The 14,086-nt window shown below is 52.2% G+C and overlaps 1 protein-coding gene across 1 annotated transcript; it reads right to left on the reverse strand.

Moving 5' to 3' along the window:
- Positions 1–1,992: 1,992 nt before the first annotated feature.
- DNAJA3 (DnaJ heat shock protein family (Hsp40) member A3) lies at positions 1,993–12,888 on the reverse strand. The gene is made up of 11 exons (XM_056866233.1): positions 12,729–12,888; positions 11,701–11,837; positions 8,000–8,083; positions 7,654–7,854; positions 7,070–7,222; positions 6,750–6,897; positions 6,297–6,361; positions 6,062–6,190; positions 5,577–5,692; positions 4,775–4,872; positions 1,993–2,099 (listed from the first exon to the last, which is right to left on the reverse strand). Exons 1-11 carry the CDS (start codon positions 12,886–12,888, stop codon positions 1,993–1,995), a joined length of 1,398 nt encoding a protein of 465 aa, XP_056722211.1.
- Positions 12,889–14,086: the final 1,198 nt, after the last annotated feature.

Raw genomic sequence — 14,086 nt, forward strand, 5'->3', positions numbered from 1 at the left:
GGAGTGCAACAAGATGCAAAAGGAAAGGGGGCCCTCCCCCCCCCCACTGATTCCACACTCCCAGGACATTCACATGGGCTTCAGCCCGCATGGGCTCCATCCTGCAACTGCTGGCCAGCCAGGGCTTCCCAGCGTGGGTGCCGGGGCCCAGAGGGATGGGTGCGGCCATCCTCCATGACCGGAGCGGCCTCCGTGCCGTCATCCTTTGCAGGAGAGCACAGGAGGGATCGCATCTAGCCGCCCCTAAAGCTCGTCCCTCCTTGTCCCTTCCAGCTAAGCTTTAGAGCAAAGGGCAAAACTCACTGAGAGGAAGCGATCTAAGCACTGCTAGGCGATCGAGAGAAAACAGCGACAGACCTCTCCTCCAGAACCACCACCGGGCTTCCCACCCAGGGGGCAGGAGGGGAAAGGGTCAGCGAGACCTGCTGTGTGCACAGTCGTCCTCCCCAGGGACTCGGCAGGGGGCTGCTCAGTTCTCCAAGGGGCTGGTCAAAACCTTGGGATAGCCAGAGGCCACATTCAGCCAGGCCTGTTCAGATCCCTGTCCGCCCAGAAGAGCAGGAGGAGGCCAGTTCTCCGGCAGCTGGCCAGTCCTTCAACCCTTCTGTGGCCGAAGTTGCAAAGACGGCTGTTCCAGAGTCTCTCCTCCTGTGGCACGGCCGAGAGGGCCTCGGGGCTGGGATTTGCAGGCAGGGGCTGGTCTTCCTTCTCCTCCAGCCCCCGGGCTGCTGCCATCCAAGTCTAGTTTCCAGCAGAGCGTTTCCCTGGAGCCCAAAAACAAAAAGGAAAGTCCGTCGACATGCCCCAAGCTGACAGAATAGAATAATAGAATCAGAATTGGAAGGGACCACCAGGGTCATCTAGTCCAACCCCCTGCACAAAGCAGTAAATTCACATCTCCCCCCCCCCAATGACCCCCACTCCATGCCCAGAAGATGGCCAAGATGCCCTCCCTCTCATGAACTGCCTAAGGTCATAGAATCAGCATTGCTGACAGACGGCCATCTAGCCTCTGCTTAAAAACCTCCAGGGAAGGAGATCTCACCACCTCTTGAGGAAGCCTGTTCTACCAAGGAACCGCTCTGTCAGAAAATTCTTCCTAATGTTTAGACGAAAACTCCTTTGATTTAATTTCAACCTGTTGGTTCTGGTCCGACCTTCCAGGGCAACAGAAAACAACTTGGCACCCTTCTCTCTATGACACCCCTTCAAGTACTTGGAAGATGGTTATCATATCCCCTCTCAGTCTTCTCCTCTCCAGGCTGAACATACCCAGCTCCTTCAACCTTTCCTCACAGGACTCGGTCTCCAGACCCCTCACCATCTTCTTCGTTGCCCTCCTCTGGACACGCTCCAGCTTGTCTACATCCTTCTTCAATTGTGGTGCCCAAACTGAACACAGTACTCGAAGTGAGGTCTCTTTCTAGCTCAACTGCTAGCAAAAGCCTCCAGGTCAACACTTCAACTGGCGTGGCGGTGAAAGGAAGAGGCCAGCTGGTCTAGCCCTGAGCTCCTCTCCCCCAAAATAACCAACAGTGCCGAGCTCTTGTCTTGCACATCACCACCTAGAGTTAATCTCTGCCTGGGCTGGGCCGGGGGGGGGGGGGGTACTCCACCTTCCCTGCCAGGGCTCCTGGGTCCAGCAGAAGCCTGTCTCAGGGCTGAAGGCCTCACTGCTGTGAGTGGTGCAAAGAGGCACCTCTGTGCGTTGGCTGCCTCCCGCCTCCGCTGCCCTCGTCTCTCTCGAGCCTCCAGGAGGTGCCTGCTCAATCTCTGCCTCCCCCAATGGGGCAACGTGTGGGCATCCCCTGGGCACGCAGAGGAAGCCAGGGGGTGCGTGCTGCTTGCAGAGACCACAGCCGCCTCCCGTGGGGGTCTTGCATGCTCCACCCTGACCAACGCTGCGCCGGCCGGCATTTCTGCCGCCAGACACAGAGGCCTGTGTGTGAAAACAACAGAAGAGGCTTCCTACCTCGGGGGGGGAGGGGGGCGTCAGGAGCTAAACATTTTCTTAAGTTTAGCTAGGAGCCCCTCCTCTTTGCCGTCCCCTGCCTCCGGCCTGTCCTTGCCTGCCCCAGCTCTAGCCGCACCCCAGCCACCTGGACACAAACAGCAGAGAACGGCATCAGGGCACATGCTGGCACACAGCGCTGCCACCCCCTCACACCCCACTACCCCCCACACCCGGCCACCCACTAAAGGGAGGGGGACCTCCACCTTCCTTCTTTCTTCCTCAGAGAAGCCCAGAGGGTGGCCAAGGGCCCACCAGCACGTCCCCGTCTTCAACTCAGCCCAGCCAGCGTGGCCTGGCCTTGAGCGCTCGGAGCTGCCGGGGGCTTTTCTGCTGCCGTTTCTCGATCCTGCCCCCCCCCAGCAACCTGTGCGCACGTTCAGCCGCCACCTTGGCATGCCATCAGTCACTCAGAAGCTCTTGTTTCCAGCTCCCCCCCACCCCCGTAGCTCCTGCCAATCTGCTTCAGAGCAGGGCACCTCCACCAGCGACACAACAGGGATCCCTTTTGTGTGTTTTTGCTGCAACTTCCATTGTTATTTGATTTTGTTGTTTATTGTTTTATAGTATTTTGAAATTAAGCCAGCATGCCCTTTGTTTAACTATATATTGGTAAATAAACAGTTAAAAACAACACCAACAGGGATCCCAACCTCAGCTGAGCCCCACCGTGTGGCTGAGATGGGCCTGGCGGATCAAAGATCCCATCAGCTGGGAAAACCACCTGTCGAGGAGTCTCCAGCCAGGGATCCTCCACATGGTGTCCACCAAAAGGGGACCAGGAAGGAATGTGGAAGGGCAACCCCACTGAGTCCCCCACTGCCAGCCCCCTCCTGATCCTCCTCCCTTGGTCACTTTGTCACCTTTCGCACTCCTTCCTTCTGCTGTCCCTCCCTTTCAACCCTCCCCCACACTCCTCTCCCCCAGCAGGCAAGGAGAGGCTGCTTGCTGAGGTGGTGGGGATGCCATTGGCTTGGGTGGGGGGGTTGTGGCCAAGCTTCCGCCCCCCCCCCTTCACGTCAGGGCAGCAGCTGCTGCTTCCAAGGTCGCAGGTGTCTGAGCTCATGGCTTGACTGAAACCATTTGATAGCAACAGCTTCACCAACAGCAAAAAAACACCAGGGGGTGGGGAGTAGGAAAAGTACAACCCCCCACTGTGAGAACTTAAATACAAGAGCCAAAGGGAAGGAGGATTTACACCTCCCTCAGACTGGAGTTCGATCCCGACGTTTCAGGTAACTGGCTCAAGGTCGACCCATCCTTCCGAGGTCAGGTAAATGAGTACTCAGCTGGCTGGGGGTAAAGTGTAGACGACTAGGGAAGGCACTGGCAAACCATCCCATAAACACAGTCTGCCTAGTCAACGTTGGGATGTGACGTCACCCCTTGGGTCAGGAATGACCCTGTGATTGCACAGGGGACTCCCTTTACCTTTCACAGACTGGAAAACCCACCCCGCCTCAAGAACACCTTCACACACACCCCACAAATAAATCCCCCTAGACAAAGGCTTCTGGACTCCCCAGCACAGGCCGGTCTCAGAGGCCCCAACTCCCCTGCAGACTTGCAGGCAGCAGCTGAGACCACCCACCACAATTTCTTTCAAAGGGGATCAGCAGTAGTCAGCTCAGGCAATTGTGCTGAAAGTTTTGGTGACCCCTTACAAAAACCGAACCTTCCATTTCCCCTTTGTCCGAAACTTATGTAAGAAAATAAAGAATGGGGGGAGGCGGCTGGTGAAAAAACAGCCCATACTCTCCCCCGCCCCACACCTAAGTTTCTATAGACATAGTTTCCGGTCCACTTCGCTTCTTGTATTGTGCACTGACCTTTCTCATGCCAACAAAAGATACACCGAAGTGCTCCCCTCTCCGCAGCGGCAACCACTCTGTTGTGGCATGCTCGACCCCTCAACGAAAGTCCAAAACTGCCCGCAGGCTCAACACAGTTGGGCACAAGTTGGAAAGCCGCCCCAGAGGGTAAGGGGCAATCAGTGGCCCGCCTGCTATGGCCACTGTGATGCTACCAAACCCCACAAAGAAGCTGGGATGCTCGGCTAACTACCTCTGTCTCGTAACGGAGCAGTTCAGGAGGCCGCCTCTACCAGGGAGCAGATCTTGCGCTCTATGGCAACGCCTGTGGTATGGATCGCTTCCCTTTCATAACCCACTTTCTGCGTTATGGGATGCCATGCCTCAGACAAGCTTTTCGTCGGCCTGGTTTCCCAGTTCTGTCACCCCGTTCTACTTCACTATTTATTTGAGAGCTTTGCTTAAATCGTTTTCTGTATGCTGTAACTTGCCTTGAATCTCAGCGAGAAACAAAGGTGGGCGATACATGAATACGTAAATAAAATGTCCTTTTCCTACTTTGTCTGGCCCCAGAGTCAGCCTGTGCCCGGCTTAAGGAGAACTTTGGATGCTGCCTCACCTTTAGCATTTACAAGGAAGGCCCGGACATACAAACCCCTCTCTACCCCACTGAGTGTTAAAAGCCTGCAGGTGAACCTCACTGAGGCAGAGGGGGCATGCCCAGAGCTTTGTGACGGGGGCAGGACCGAGGCCCCACCCTCCCAGCTGCAAGTTCCAGCCCTATTTGGGGCAGGCTCTGTAGGGAGGGCCTTCCACTCCAGTGTGGCACAGCCGGTCACCGGCGCACAAGGCCCCATTGCTCAAGGGAGGAGCGCCATCAGCGCTAGGCTTCAGCACTGGCCAGTGAGAGACCCCCTCCCAGCCCCACACCTCGGCAGTGGGCTCTGCTTACCAGTGGTGGTGTTCGCAATACCGTTCACAGTCCCTTCCACCTCCGTTTCATCTTCCGCATAGCTCAGCATCAAAGATCGCTGGCGGTCTGTCAGTCTCCTGCAGTGTGGAAAGAAAGGGATTCAGACCTGGAGGACTTGCAGCCCTGGGAAAAGACTCCTACACAGAAGAAAAGCTGGTTTTTAAATGCCAACTTTCTCTACCACTTAAGGGAGACTCAAACCGGCTTACAATCACCTTCCCTTCCCCTCCCCACAACAGACACCCTGTGAGGTAGGTGGGGCTGACGGAACTGTGACTCAAGGTCCTCCAGCTGGCTTCGTGGAGTGGGAAAACAAATCCAGTTCACCAGATTAGCCTCTGCTGCTCATGTGAAGGAGTGGGGAATCAAACTCGGTTCTCCAGATTAGAGTACACCGCTCCAAACCACCACTCTTAACCACTACACCACTCTGGCTCCCGAGGAAAGAGAGATTTGAACACAATACAACATTTCTCTAGGCTTCCACCAAAGTAGTCTTTTGAAAACCAAGGGGCCTCTTACCCAGTTGCTAAATAGCACATGCAGAAGAAGTCCTGGAAACAGGTGCCTGCCTTCGCGTTACAAGCAAAAACCAGGTGGCTGAAATTCCCCAGGCCAAGGAAATGAGCAATAAAGACGAGGGCAGATGATCCTGGCAGAAATCCCAGGGCTTCTAGAGCACCCTCTGATGAGGATATCTTGGTGTGCTCTATAAATGTATCTCTTTCTCAGTATGTTCTCAGAGAATATCCCCCCACCCACAACCATAGCCTTGACTTACTTGGGAATCCTGATCTTTATATGAATGTAGTGGTCTCCATAACCATAACTGCTCACTCTCGGAATGCCTTTCCCACTCATCCGGATCCTCTGATCTGATTGAATACCAGGGGGTATCTGTAAGAGGGACAGAACGGGGCGGGGGGAGGAGACTAATGAAAATTTTAAAAATCTAAAAAGTGAAAAAAGTTAGCAATGCCGGCAGGAAGCAGTGGGGGATGGGCAAGAGGAGAGAACCCCAGTCTGCCTCTCTTTGGCAAATAGGACCAAAGGGGCTGACCCCCTGCTCTGCCTCTGCAGCATCTCCTACAGAAAACAATCCCAAACAATTCTGGATAAAGGCAGAACAATTGGCGCCCGAACCCTCCCAGAAGCCCAAACCACTCCAGCAGAACACAGCATCGCCCCACGCAAGGCAGTCCCGGCTGGGCTCAGCCAGGTGGAACAGCCCCTCCTAGTTCCCCCGGGTGGGCCGCTGCTACCTACGGTGATACTGATGGTCTCGTACAGGCCAGGAGCCCGGGCGGTCCCTCCCAGGACTGCCTGCGCCACTGAGATGAAGAGATCCGAATGGATATCCGCGCCGTCTCTCCTGAACACAGAACTTTTCTGAACCTGAGAACAAAGAGCAGATGTGGTTCTCAGGTGGGGGAGGGGGCGCACAGGACACACCCAGTTTTGAAACTGAGCCCAGCGTGGCTGTGACTAAAGGGACACCTACCCTGAAGGTGATGAAGATTTCCTTCTTCCCCACAGGCATTCGAACCGTCTGTCCATCCTCCACACCTGAAGCCAAAGAAGAGTAGAATGGTCACTTCCCGCGCCTGACACGGCCCTGGCCAGCTCCCCTTCCTCTGCTTTCACTTGATCGCATGCAGATGGGGCTCTTGGCGCTCGCTCAGGACATGGGGGCGGTTCAGCTCTCCTCAGAGAAGCAAGATTTTATTACATTTTCTGAGGCTTTCTTGGGGGGGGGGTTGTTTTTCGCTTGATTATTTTTCTTTTGATGACGCTGGGGCCCAACACACAAAGCCTTATCCCCCCACGAGGGAAAGAAGAGGCCCAGGAGCAGAGATCGCACTGCTTCTGGAACAATCTACTCACTACCCCACTGGACAAGAGGCCAGTTTTCCTTCCTGATGCTTTCTGCAGGGACCAGCTGTCCCACACTGACCTGCTGGAACTGGGACCATCACCGTCTTCTTCTGCTTGGTCTGGCCGGTACCTCGACACAGCGAACAGGGGTTCGTCATGGTGGAGCCACGGCCCCCACACCTCCGGCATGTTGAGCGCATCACAAAGGGGCCGGTATTGATAGTCTCCTAAAGGGGAAATGGAGAGGAGCAGATTCAGGGTCTTCAGGGTGCTTCTCTTCTGCATCTGTTGGACCCTGGAGTCTCCTTCCCAAAAGCGGATGTGCAAAGAGCCTCTCTTGGTGGCAGCTAAGGGACAGAGCAGGGCCTTCGAAGGGGTTGCCCACTTGGCCGGGCTTACCATGCCAGTGCCGTTGCAGTAATGGCAGTGCTGCACTTTGGTGCCCGGCTCGTGGCCTCGGCCGTCACAGCGCTGGCAAGCGTCATTGATGTTCACCACAATCTCCTTGTTCACGCCCTTGGCCGCCTGAGTAAATGTCAGCTCCATGATGTACTGGCAGGGGGGAAAAGGGAGAGGACGCGGGTCAGCTGCCACCCCGTGCTCAGGTCAGGATCAGGGCCCTTCCAGCCAACCCATCACTTTACACGCAGGGAAGGAGAAAGTAGGAGACACCTGCACTTGCAGAGGGCATCAGAAGACCCTGTCTAACCAGAGGGCCTTCGTCCGAAAGAGGGAAATCAGTCACAGCGTCCAGAAATAAAAGCCTTCTTTTCTCTTGACAGTGGGCTGGGGTGGAGGTTTCCAAGGGACTTATCACTGGGCAGAGAAAAGCTTTAACCACCCCTGCCACTAGGCCCCCTTTGAAAAAGCTTCCCCCCGCCCAGCCTCTGCCTTATAAGGAACCCCACAGGGAGGCTGCAACATGTTCTGCCCTTGAAACAGATTCCACAGAGATGAAGGATTCTGTAACAGTCAATGCTCACCTCCTGCGGCTGGTCGAAGATGGTGTGGAAGTCCCCAAAGGGAGACCCAGAAAATTCCCCAAAGATCTTCCGGAACAGCTCTTCAGGGTCCACAGTGGGCCCCCTCCCCCAGTACTGTTGGCCAGACCCTGCTGAACCAGGGTCAAAGCCAGCAGTGCCATAGGTATCGTACTGCTTCCGCTTCACCTCGTCGCTCAAGACCTACGGAGAAGGCCGCGCCGTCAGACTCCCTTGTCCAGATCGCTTCCCTGCGAAGCTGCCCCACTGAGGGGCTGCTCCAGAAGCAGCCACACAACACACGACCCCTCCTGACTCCACCCCCCCCCAAAGGCAGCAGCCAGCTTACCTCGTAGGCTTCAGCCAGTTGGGAGAACTTCTCCTTTGCTTTAGGATCATCTTTATTGGTATCTGGGTGGTACTTCTTGGCAAGCTAAGTAAAGAAAGAGTTGCTAGTACAACTTCTGCTTTTGGGGGGGGTTACTTTAAACTCACTGTACAGATGTGTAATTCAGATTAGAAAACAAAGATAAATCATTACTTATGTAAGATTTTACACAATTTTGTACAACAATAACATCACCACTTTTTAAGATAGTGACTCTTTAAACAAAAGAAGCATAATCCAAAGTAAAATGATTTTAACAAAAAAAGCAATTTCAAGAAGGAACCCTACCAGACTTGTTTAATTGCTGCACAGCAGCATGGCTGAATTGTTCAGGTTGACCTTAGGAGTCTAATCCACATGTTTGGGGTGGTTTGTTAGAGGGATGGTGCTAGCCACATATTTTAATAGTTTAACATTAACATGGGGAGGGGCCATGGCTCAGTGGTAGAGAATCTGCTTGGCATGAAGAAGGTCCCAGGTTCAGTCTCCAGGTAAAGGGACTACGCAAGTAGCTGATGCGATGCAAAAGACCCCTGCCTGAGACCCTGGAGAGCAGCTGCTGGTCTGAGCAGACAATACTCACTTTGATGGACCGAGTGTCTGTTTCAGTATAAGGCAGCTTCACATGTTCATGTGAATGTTACTATTTTATATTTGTTATCTGCTTTTGATGTTGTTTTTAACTCACTTATACTGTTTTAAAGTTGTAAGTTGCCACGAGACCCTTTGGGAGAGCAGCGATGTTAAAAAATCTAATGAATAAATAATAAGTAAAGAAACAAAGAAATACCAGGACAAGAAACATTAATTCCAACTACCCAACATAGTCTTCCACTAATTTCTCCTCTCTCTCTCAACCTGACCAGATCAGGCATCTGGCAGAGCAATCCTAAGGGGGGGTGGTAGCTAAACTCTTGGGGTCGGTGCAGGTCCAAGTGGCCTCCTGAGCAGTTTGCAGCAGTGCAGCAGGTACAATAAAATAAATTCCCCCCAATGCCCATGAAACTGCTTCATAGAGTTTCCCGGGGCCATGTGTTTTGCAGGCGCAAGTTCACACCTGCAAAAGGGGGTGTTCCCAGGGTGACAGGGCTCAGAGAAGCTGACTAAAGTCAGCCCCGCCTACAGGAACATCCTCTTTGGCACTGGAGGAGCCCTTGCAGTGGAGATATGCTGCTGCCATGGCTGTTCTGGTACCTGAGCATGGCACTGCTGCGCCGGTGTAAGTGTCCCTGAGATGGTTTTAGTGCGTTTAGCCGGCGCAAGTGGCACTAACGTCAGCACAGGGTTCATGCTGGCTCCTAAGGACATTCAGCCCCCCATTATGGATTGCTCCGTTAATATCTCACATAATCCCTCTCTTTAAATTTTATCCTTTCAATTGCTGATCAGTTCTTTTATCCAAAAGCAACAGTCCAGAACACCGGTTTTAGGATCCAATGAAATATCACAACATGCTGAGCAAGCTTTTGAGTCCAATAGAACAGTTTTTCAGGGTAGATATTAAACATATAAAGATAACAACCTGGGGGGGGGAGGTGAGGACTGATCATTTTAAATGAAGCCAAGGTAGGGCGAAGCAGATGCTGTTCAGCTAGGCTCCCCACCCAGCCTCATTAAAGAGTTTTGAGATGTCAGCTCCATACTTTCCAGTATTTTAATTGGTCTTAATAATGGTATTCTCTGTGGCTTTGGAGATTTTTCCATATGGCTACTGGCAATTTCTGTCTGTTTTGGATAATATGTAGCTAACAGGGCAAATAAAAAAATCAATGATTTAAAATAAATGGATTTTTTTCTTTGAATCAATTTTTCTTTACATCGGATTTTTTAAAAAATAAAATGCTTTCTGAGAAAAATATCTATTTAAAGATAATTTAAATAGTTTTCTATTTAAAATACATTATAGTCCAAAGGTGAAATAAGGATTCATTTGTAATTATATAGCATATGGCTGTATATAAATGCAATGTTTAAATTTTTTGGTAAATGAATTCCATTAATCTATTCACTATGCCATGTTCTTCCAGAGGTTTCTGTAAGATTATTTTGGGCAATTTTTTCTATCTAGAAGGTATTATCACAGATACTTGGTTTTGCAGTTCTCAAAGCGGTGAATTTGTGTATGCAGAGATAACATGCCTCTTCTTCACAGCAAAAATGTTATACAATAAACATACAGGGTTGAGAAAAAGACCTTAATCCCATTGTTTGCAAATCTATACCTCTTAAATGCTAAATTTCAAGAAGTTCAATGAATAAAAGATTGTCTGGAGTAGAATAGATCTGCACAAGGAGCTCAGTGTGAGGAGGGAGGGGCAAGCAGTAAAAATTAAATTGAAACCTTTTGAGTAGAATACTTCACAAGTCTTGGGAATCTTTGCGTGTATAGCCTGAGGTTTATCATGTTATTCTCTCCCTGAAGGAGAAATTCTATAACGGTAGCAGGCAATAAAAGAGACACAGATTGAAAATATTTTAATGAAGTCCCTCTACCTATGGATAAGGCAGACATGTGTGCAAAATGCAAACGCTGCAACAAAGAAATGCAAGGGCCTGGTGACCCGAATGAAACTGGAGATAGATAATTATGAAATTATTGCAAGGTGAACTATGTACTAATAGTATAACCAAATCAATATTTTTATATAAATGTAAAACTAATCTGAAAAGTTATTATTCTAAAATTCAAATACCTTTATTGGCATAATACAATTCGCAAAATAGTGAGTTATTATTCTAAAACTGAAACCTTCATCTGGTTGTAAATATTAAGATGATACCGGTCTTTATATAGAAAAACATGATTTAAATCTAGTCTTATTGAACAGTGATTTAAATTTTGATTTAAATCAAATCAATTTAAATCACATCTACCCTGGTAGCTAAACTAAATAAAAAAAACCTGGTTGCAATGCAAAATGATTCCAGAAATAGCCTGAACAATATGAATTGTATTCTTGAACAAGAAAAGAGTCCTGCATTTTTCTTCACATCTCCAGCCACAGCCTTGAGAACAACATTTGAGGAAGCTTATGAGGCCAAGAAAATGTCATCACCACTGCACACCTGCCCCACACAGAGTCTGTCAACACAGCCTGACAATCCTGGGCATGAGGAAAGGCTCTGGGATATCAGGCTTTAATTCCATCAGCAGCCCACAGCATGCAGAGCTTCTGCTCTTCAGAGAATGAAAGGATGTTTTTTTTTAAATGTAAACGCAGGAGCTGCTGTGTTTCCTAGGAATCAGTTTCCCCAGGCAGCTTAACACAGAATAATCCTCTGAAGTAGACAGCTTTTCTGTTCCCCTCACAGGAAAGTTCTTTTCGGCTTGGGGTGTGTGTGTGTGTGTGTGTGTGTGTGAGGAGCCTAATCAGCTAAAAGCACATGAGTGGAGCAGTCATATTACAAATGGTGGTCAGAGCTGAATAGGAGTAGCCAGCTGCAGGTCACCAGGTGAGTTCCTGGCAAAGGCATGATTTGAGTTGGGACAGCCCCAGATCACAGTTCATTTTGTTTGCAACAACACTACAACACACACACGCACGTATATATACATATAAACACACCACACACAGTCATGCTATCAGCCCTAGGACACACACACGGCCGGCGTTCCTATTTTAAGAGCTGAGATCTGGCCCAATCCTCCTCAGCAAACATACCTGGTAATAGGCCTTCTTGATCTCCTTCTGGCTGGCAGTGCGAGGGACTCCCAAAACCTGGTAATAATCCTCTTTGGCGCAGGCCGCGGCGCTGGTGTGAAACGGGGCAGCGTGGACGAGAGGATGAGGTCTAAGCCCTGCAGAAAACAAAACAGAATGATACGGCGGCCGCCAAGCGCCGTGCACCGAGAGCACAACCGGGCCCTTCCGCAGCCGGGGCTTCCGGAGGCCAGGCCCAGGGCGGCTGCCCGCCTCCCCATGACCCGCCTGCCCCCTTGACCACCCCTGCCTTACGAAGGTCACACAGAAGTCAAGCAACTGATGCGGCACGTAAAGCAACTGCTCTGCACAGTCTGACAGCAAAGCAGGACGTCCTGCGTCAGCCATCTCAGGGGCCCACAAAACCGTTGCCATAGTCAGGTACAGACGGGGTTTACGGGGCTGGCTGCCCGCGAAATGCACAGGTCACATAAGCTGCAGAAGCGTCTATGCAAACTGGTATCAAGGCCGCTTGTTTAGAAGCCTGACTTAGTCCTGGCCTTTCTATTTCAAAGAGGCGAATACAAAGAGCCCCTCACAGGAAAGTTCTTTTCGGCTTGGGGTGTGTGTGTGTGTGAGGAGCAAAGAGAAGTTTGCTAGAAGCAGCAGGACGCCCCACCCCCCCCCAAACCCCAGGGCCTCTTCTCAGAGGGGCCCCCGAGGGCTCTGGGGTTTGGGATCTTCCTGCGGATGAACCCTACGGAGGGTGGGGCTTGGGGAGGGAATCTAATAGGGCATCATGCCGTATAGTCCGCCACCCCCCCACCCCCCACAGGGGAACGGATGTCTGTCGCCTGGAGACCTCCAGGCCCCACCTGGAGGCTGGCAACCGGAGCGGCCTGCCAGGCGCCCCCGCCGGAGGGAGGGAGGGAGGGAGGGGGGGAGCCGAGCAGCCGCCTCCCCTCCTGCGCCAGGCCGCCGTCCCGCAGCGGCAGTCTGCACGCGCCCAGAGGCGCCCTCGCCCGGCCCGGCCGCCGCGGAGGACTCACCGGAGCGGCTCTCGAGCCGCGGGACCGGGCAGGGCGGCAGCGCCCCGAGCCCCGCGCTCAGCCCCCGGGCCAGGCGCAGGGCCGGCGGACACCCCCGCCGCCCCCGCCACCCCTCGGCCGCCGCCGCCCGCAGCCAGCGTGAGGCGCACAAGGCAGCCATCTTGGGGGGGGGCGGGCGCACGGCGCATGCGCGTCCTCCACAACCGGCGCCGGCAAGGACGAGGCCGGCGGAGGCCGCAAGGCGCGTGCGCGGGCCCGACGGTCGCTTCCTAGACCTCTTCTGGCGGCCAGCCCCTCTTGCGCGCTCCGGGGTCCTAAAGCCCGCCGCTTCCGCCGTGGTGCTTTCGACCTTAGCCGGCGGGGTGGTCTTTTATCGGGAACAGCGGACACCGCTGGACAGGCGACTTGTGGGAGGGATTCTGGTTAATCACGGCAAAAATGAAACGAAAAGGAGGAGAGGGGCTGCAGAGGTGGCTTTCCTTCCTGGCTGAGGCTGTAGGGACCAATGGTCTGAACACATGAACATATTAAGCTGCCTTATACTGAATCAGACCTTTTGAGGGTCCATCCAAGTCAGTCTGGTCTGCTCAGACCGGCAGCGGCTCTCCAGGGTCTCAGGCAGAAAAGGGTCTTTCCCATCACCTACCTCGTTCCTTTAACTGGAGATGCCGGGGATTGAACCCAGGACCTTCTGCATGCCAAGCAGAGGCTCTAGCCCTGAGCCAGGGCCCCTCCGCTAAGGTTGCCATCGTACTGCACATATAACAAATGCCAGAGGGATCATCTGTTGCAGCAAACACAGCCAAGAGTCTCCCGGCACCTTAAAAGGCTTATTTCTCACCGCATGGGCTTTTGTGGCCAGAACCCTCTTCCTACTTAAAGGCAGACTATTGCCAACAGAAGCCGACTGTCAGCGAGGGCACCCAGTCGGGCATGCAACGAGGTACTGAAGTCTGACGGTGGCGACGCTGGAATAAAATATTGCTAGTCTCCAAAGTGCCACGAGACTCCTGTTTGTTTTTGAGACAACAGCTTAAGGCAGCTACCCCGCGAGAAAGATAGAAACAGGGCACGCTGTTCTTATCTTGTATATATATTTGCACAGAAATGTCACAGACCTCCTGTACCTCTTATATTCCAGGGCCTTCTGGTTGAATTCTGCAGAAGGAGAGCATCGGAGCATACGGATTTTTAACAATCCTCTCCAGTGCGGAGGGAGAAGAGCCTTCTTTGCTTTGTTTTTAAAGAGTTAGGGAGTGTAAAACACACACACACACACACCCTTCCCTCTCCCTCCGCACCAAGGAATTTTAAAAAATGCCAACTTCTGCCCGTTTTGGGGGGTTCTTTTTCTGTTT

This window comes from Euleptes europaea, chromosome 21 (genome assembly GCF_029931775.1).
Source record: "Euleptes europaea isolate rEulEur1 chromosome 21, rEulEur1.hap1, whole genome shotgun sequence".
Classification (NCBI taxonomy): Eukaryota; Metazoa; Chordata; class Lepidosauria; order Squamata; family Sphaerodactylidae; genus Euleptes; species Euleptes europaea.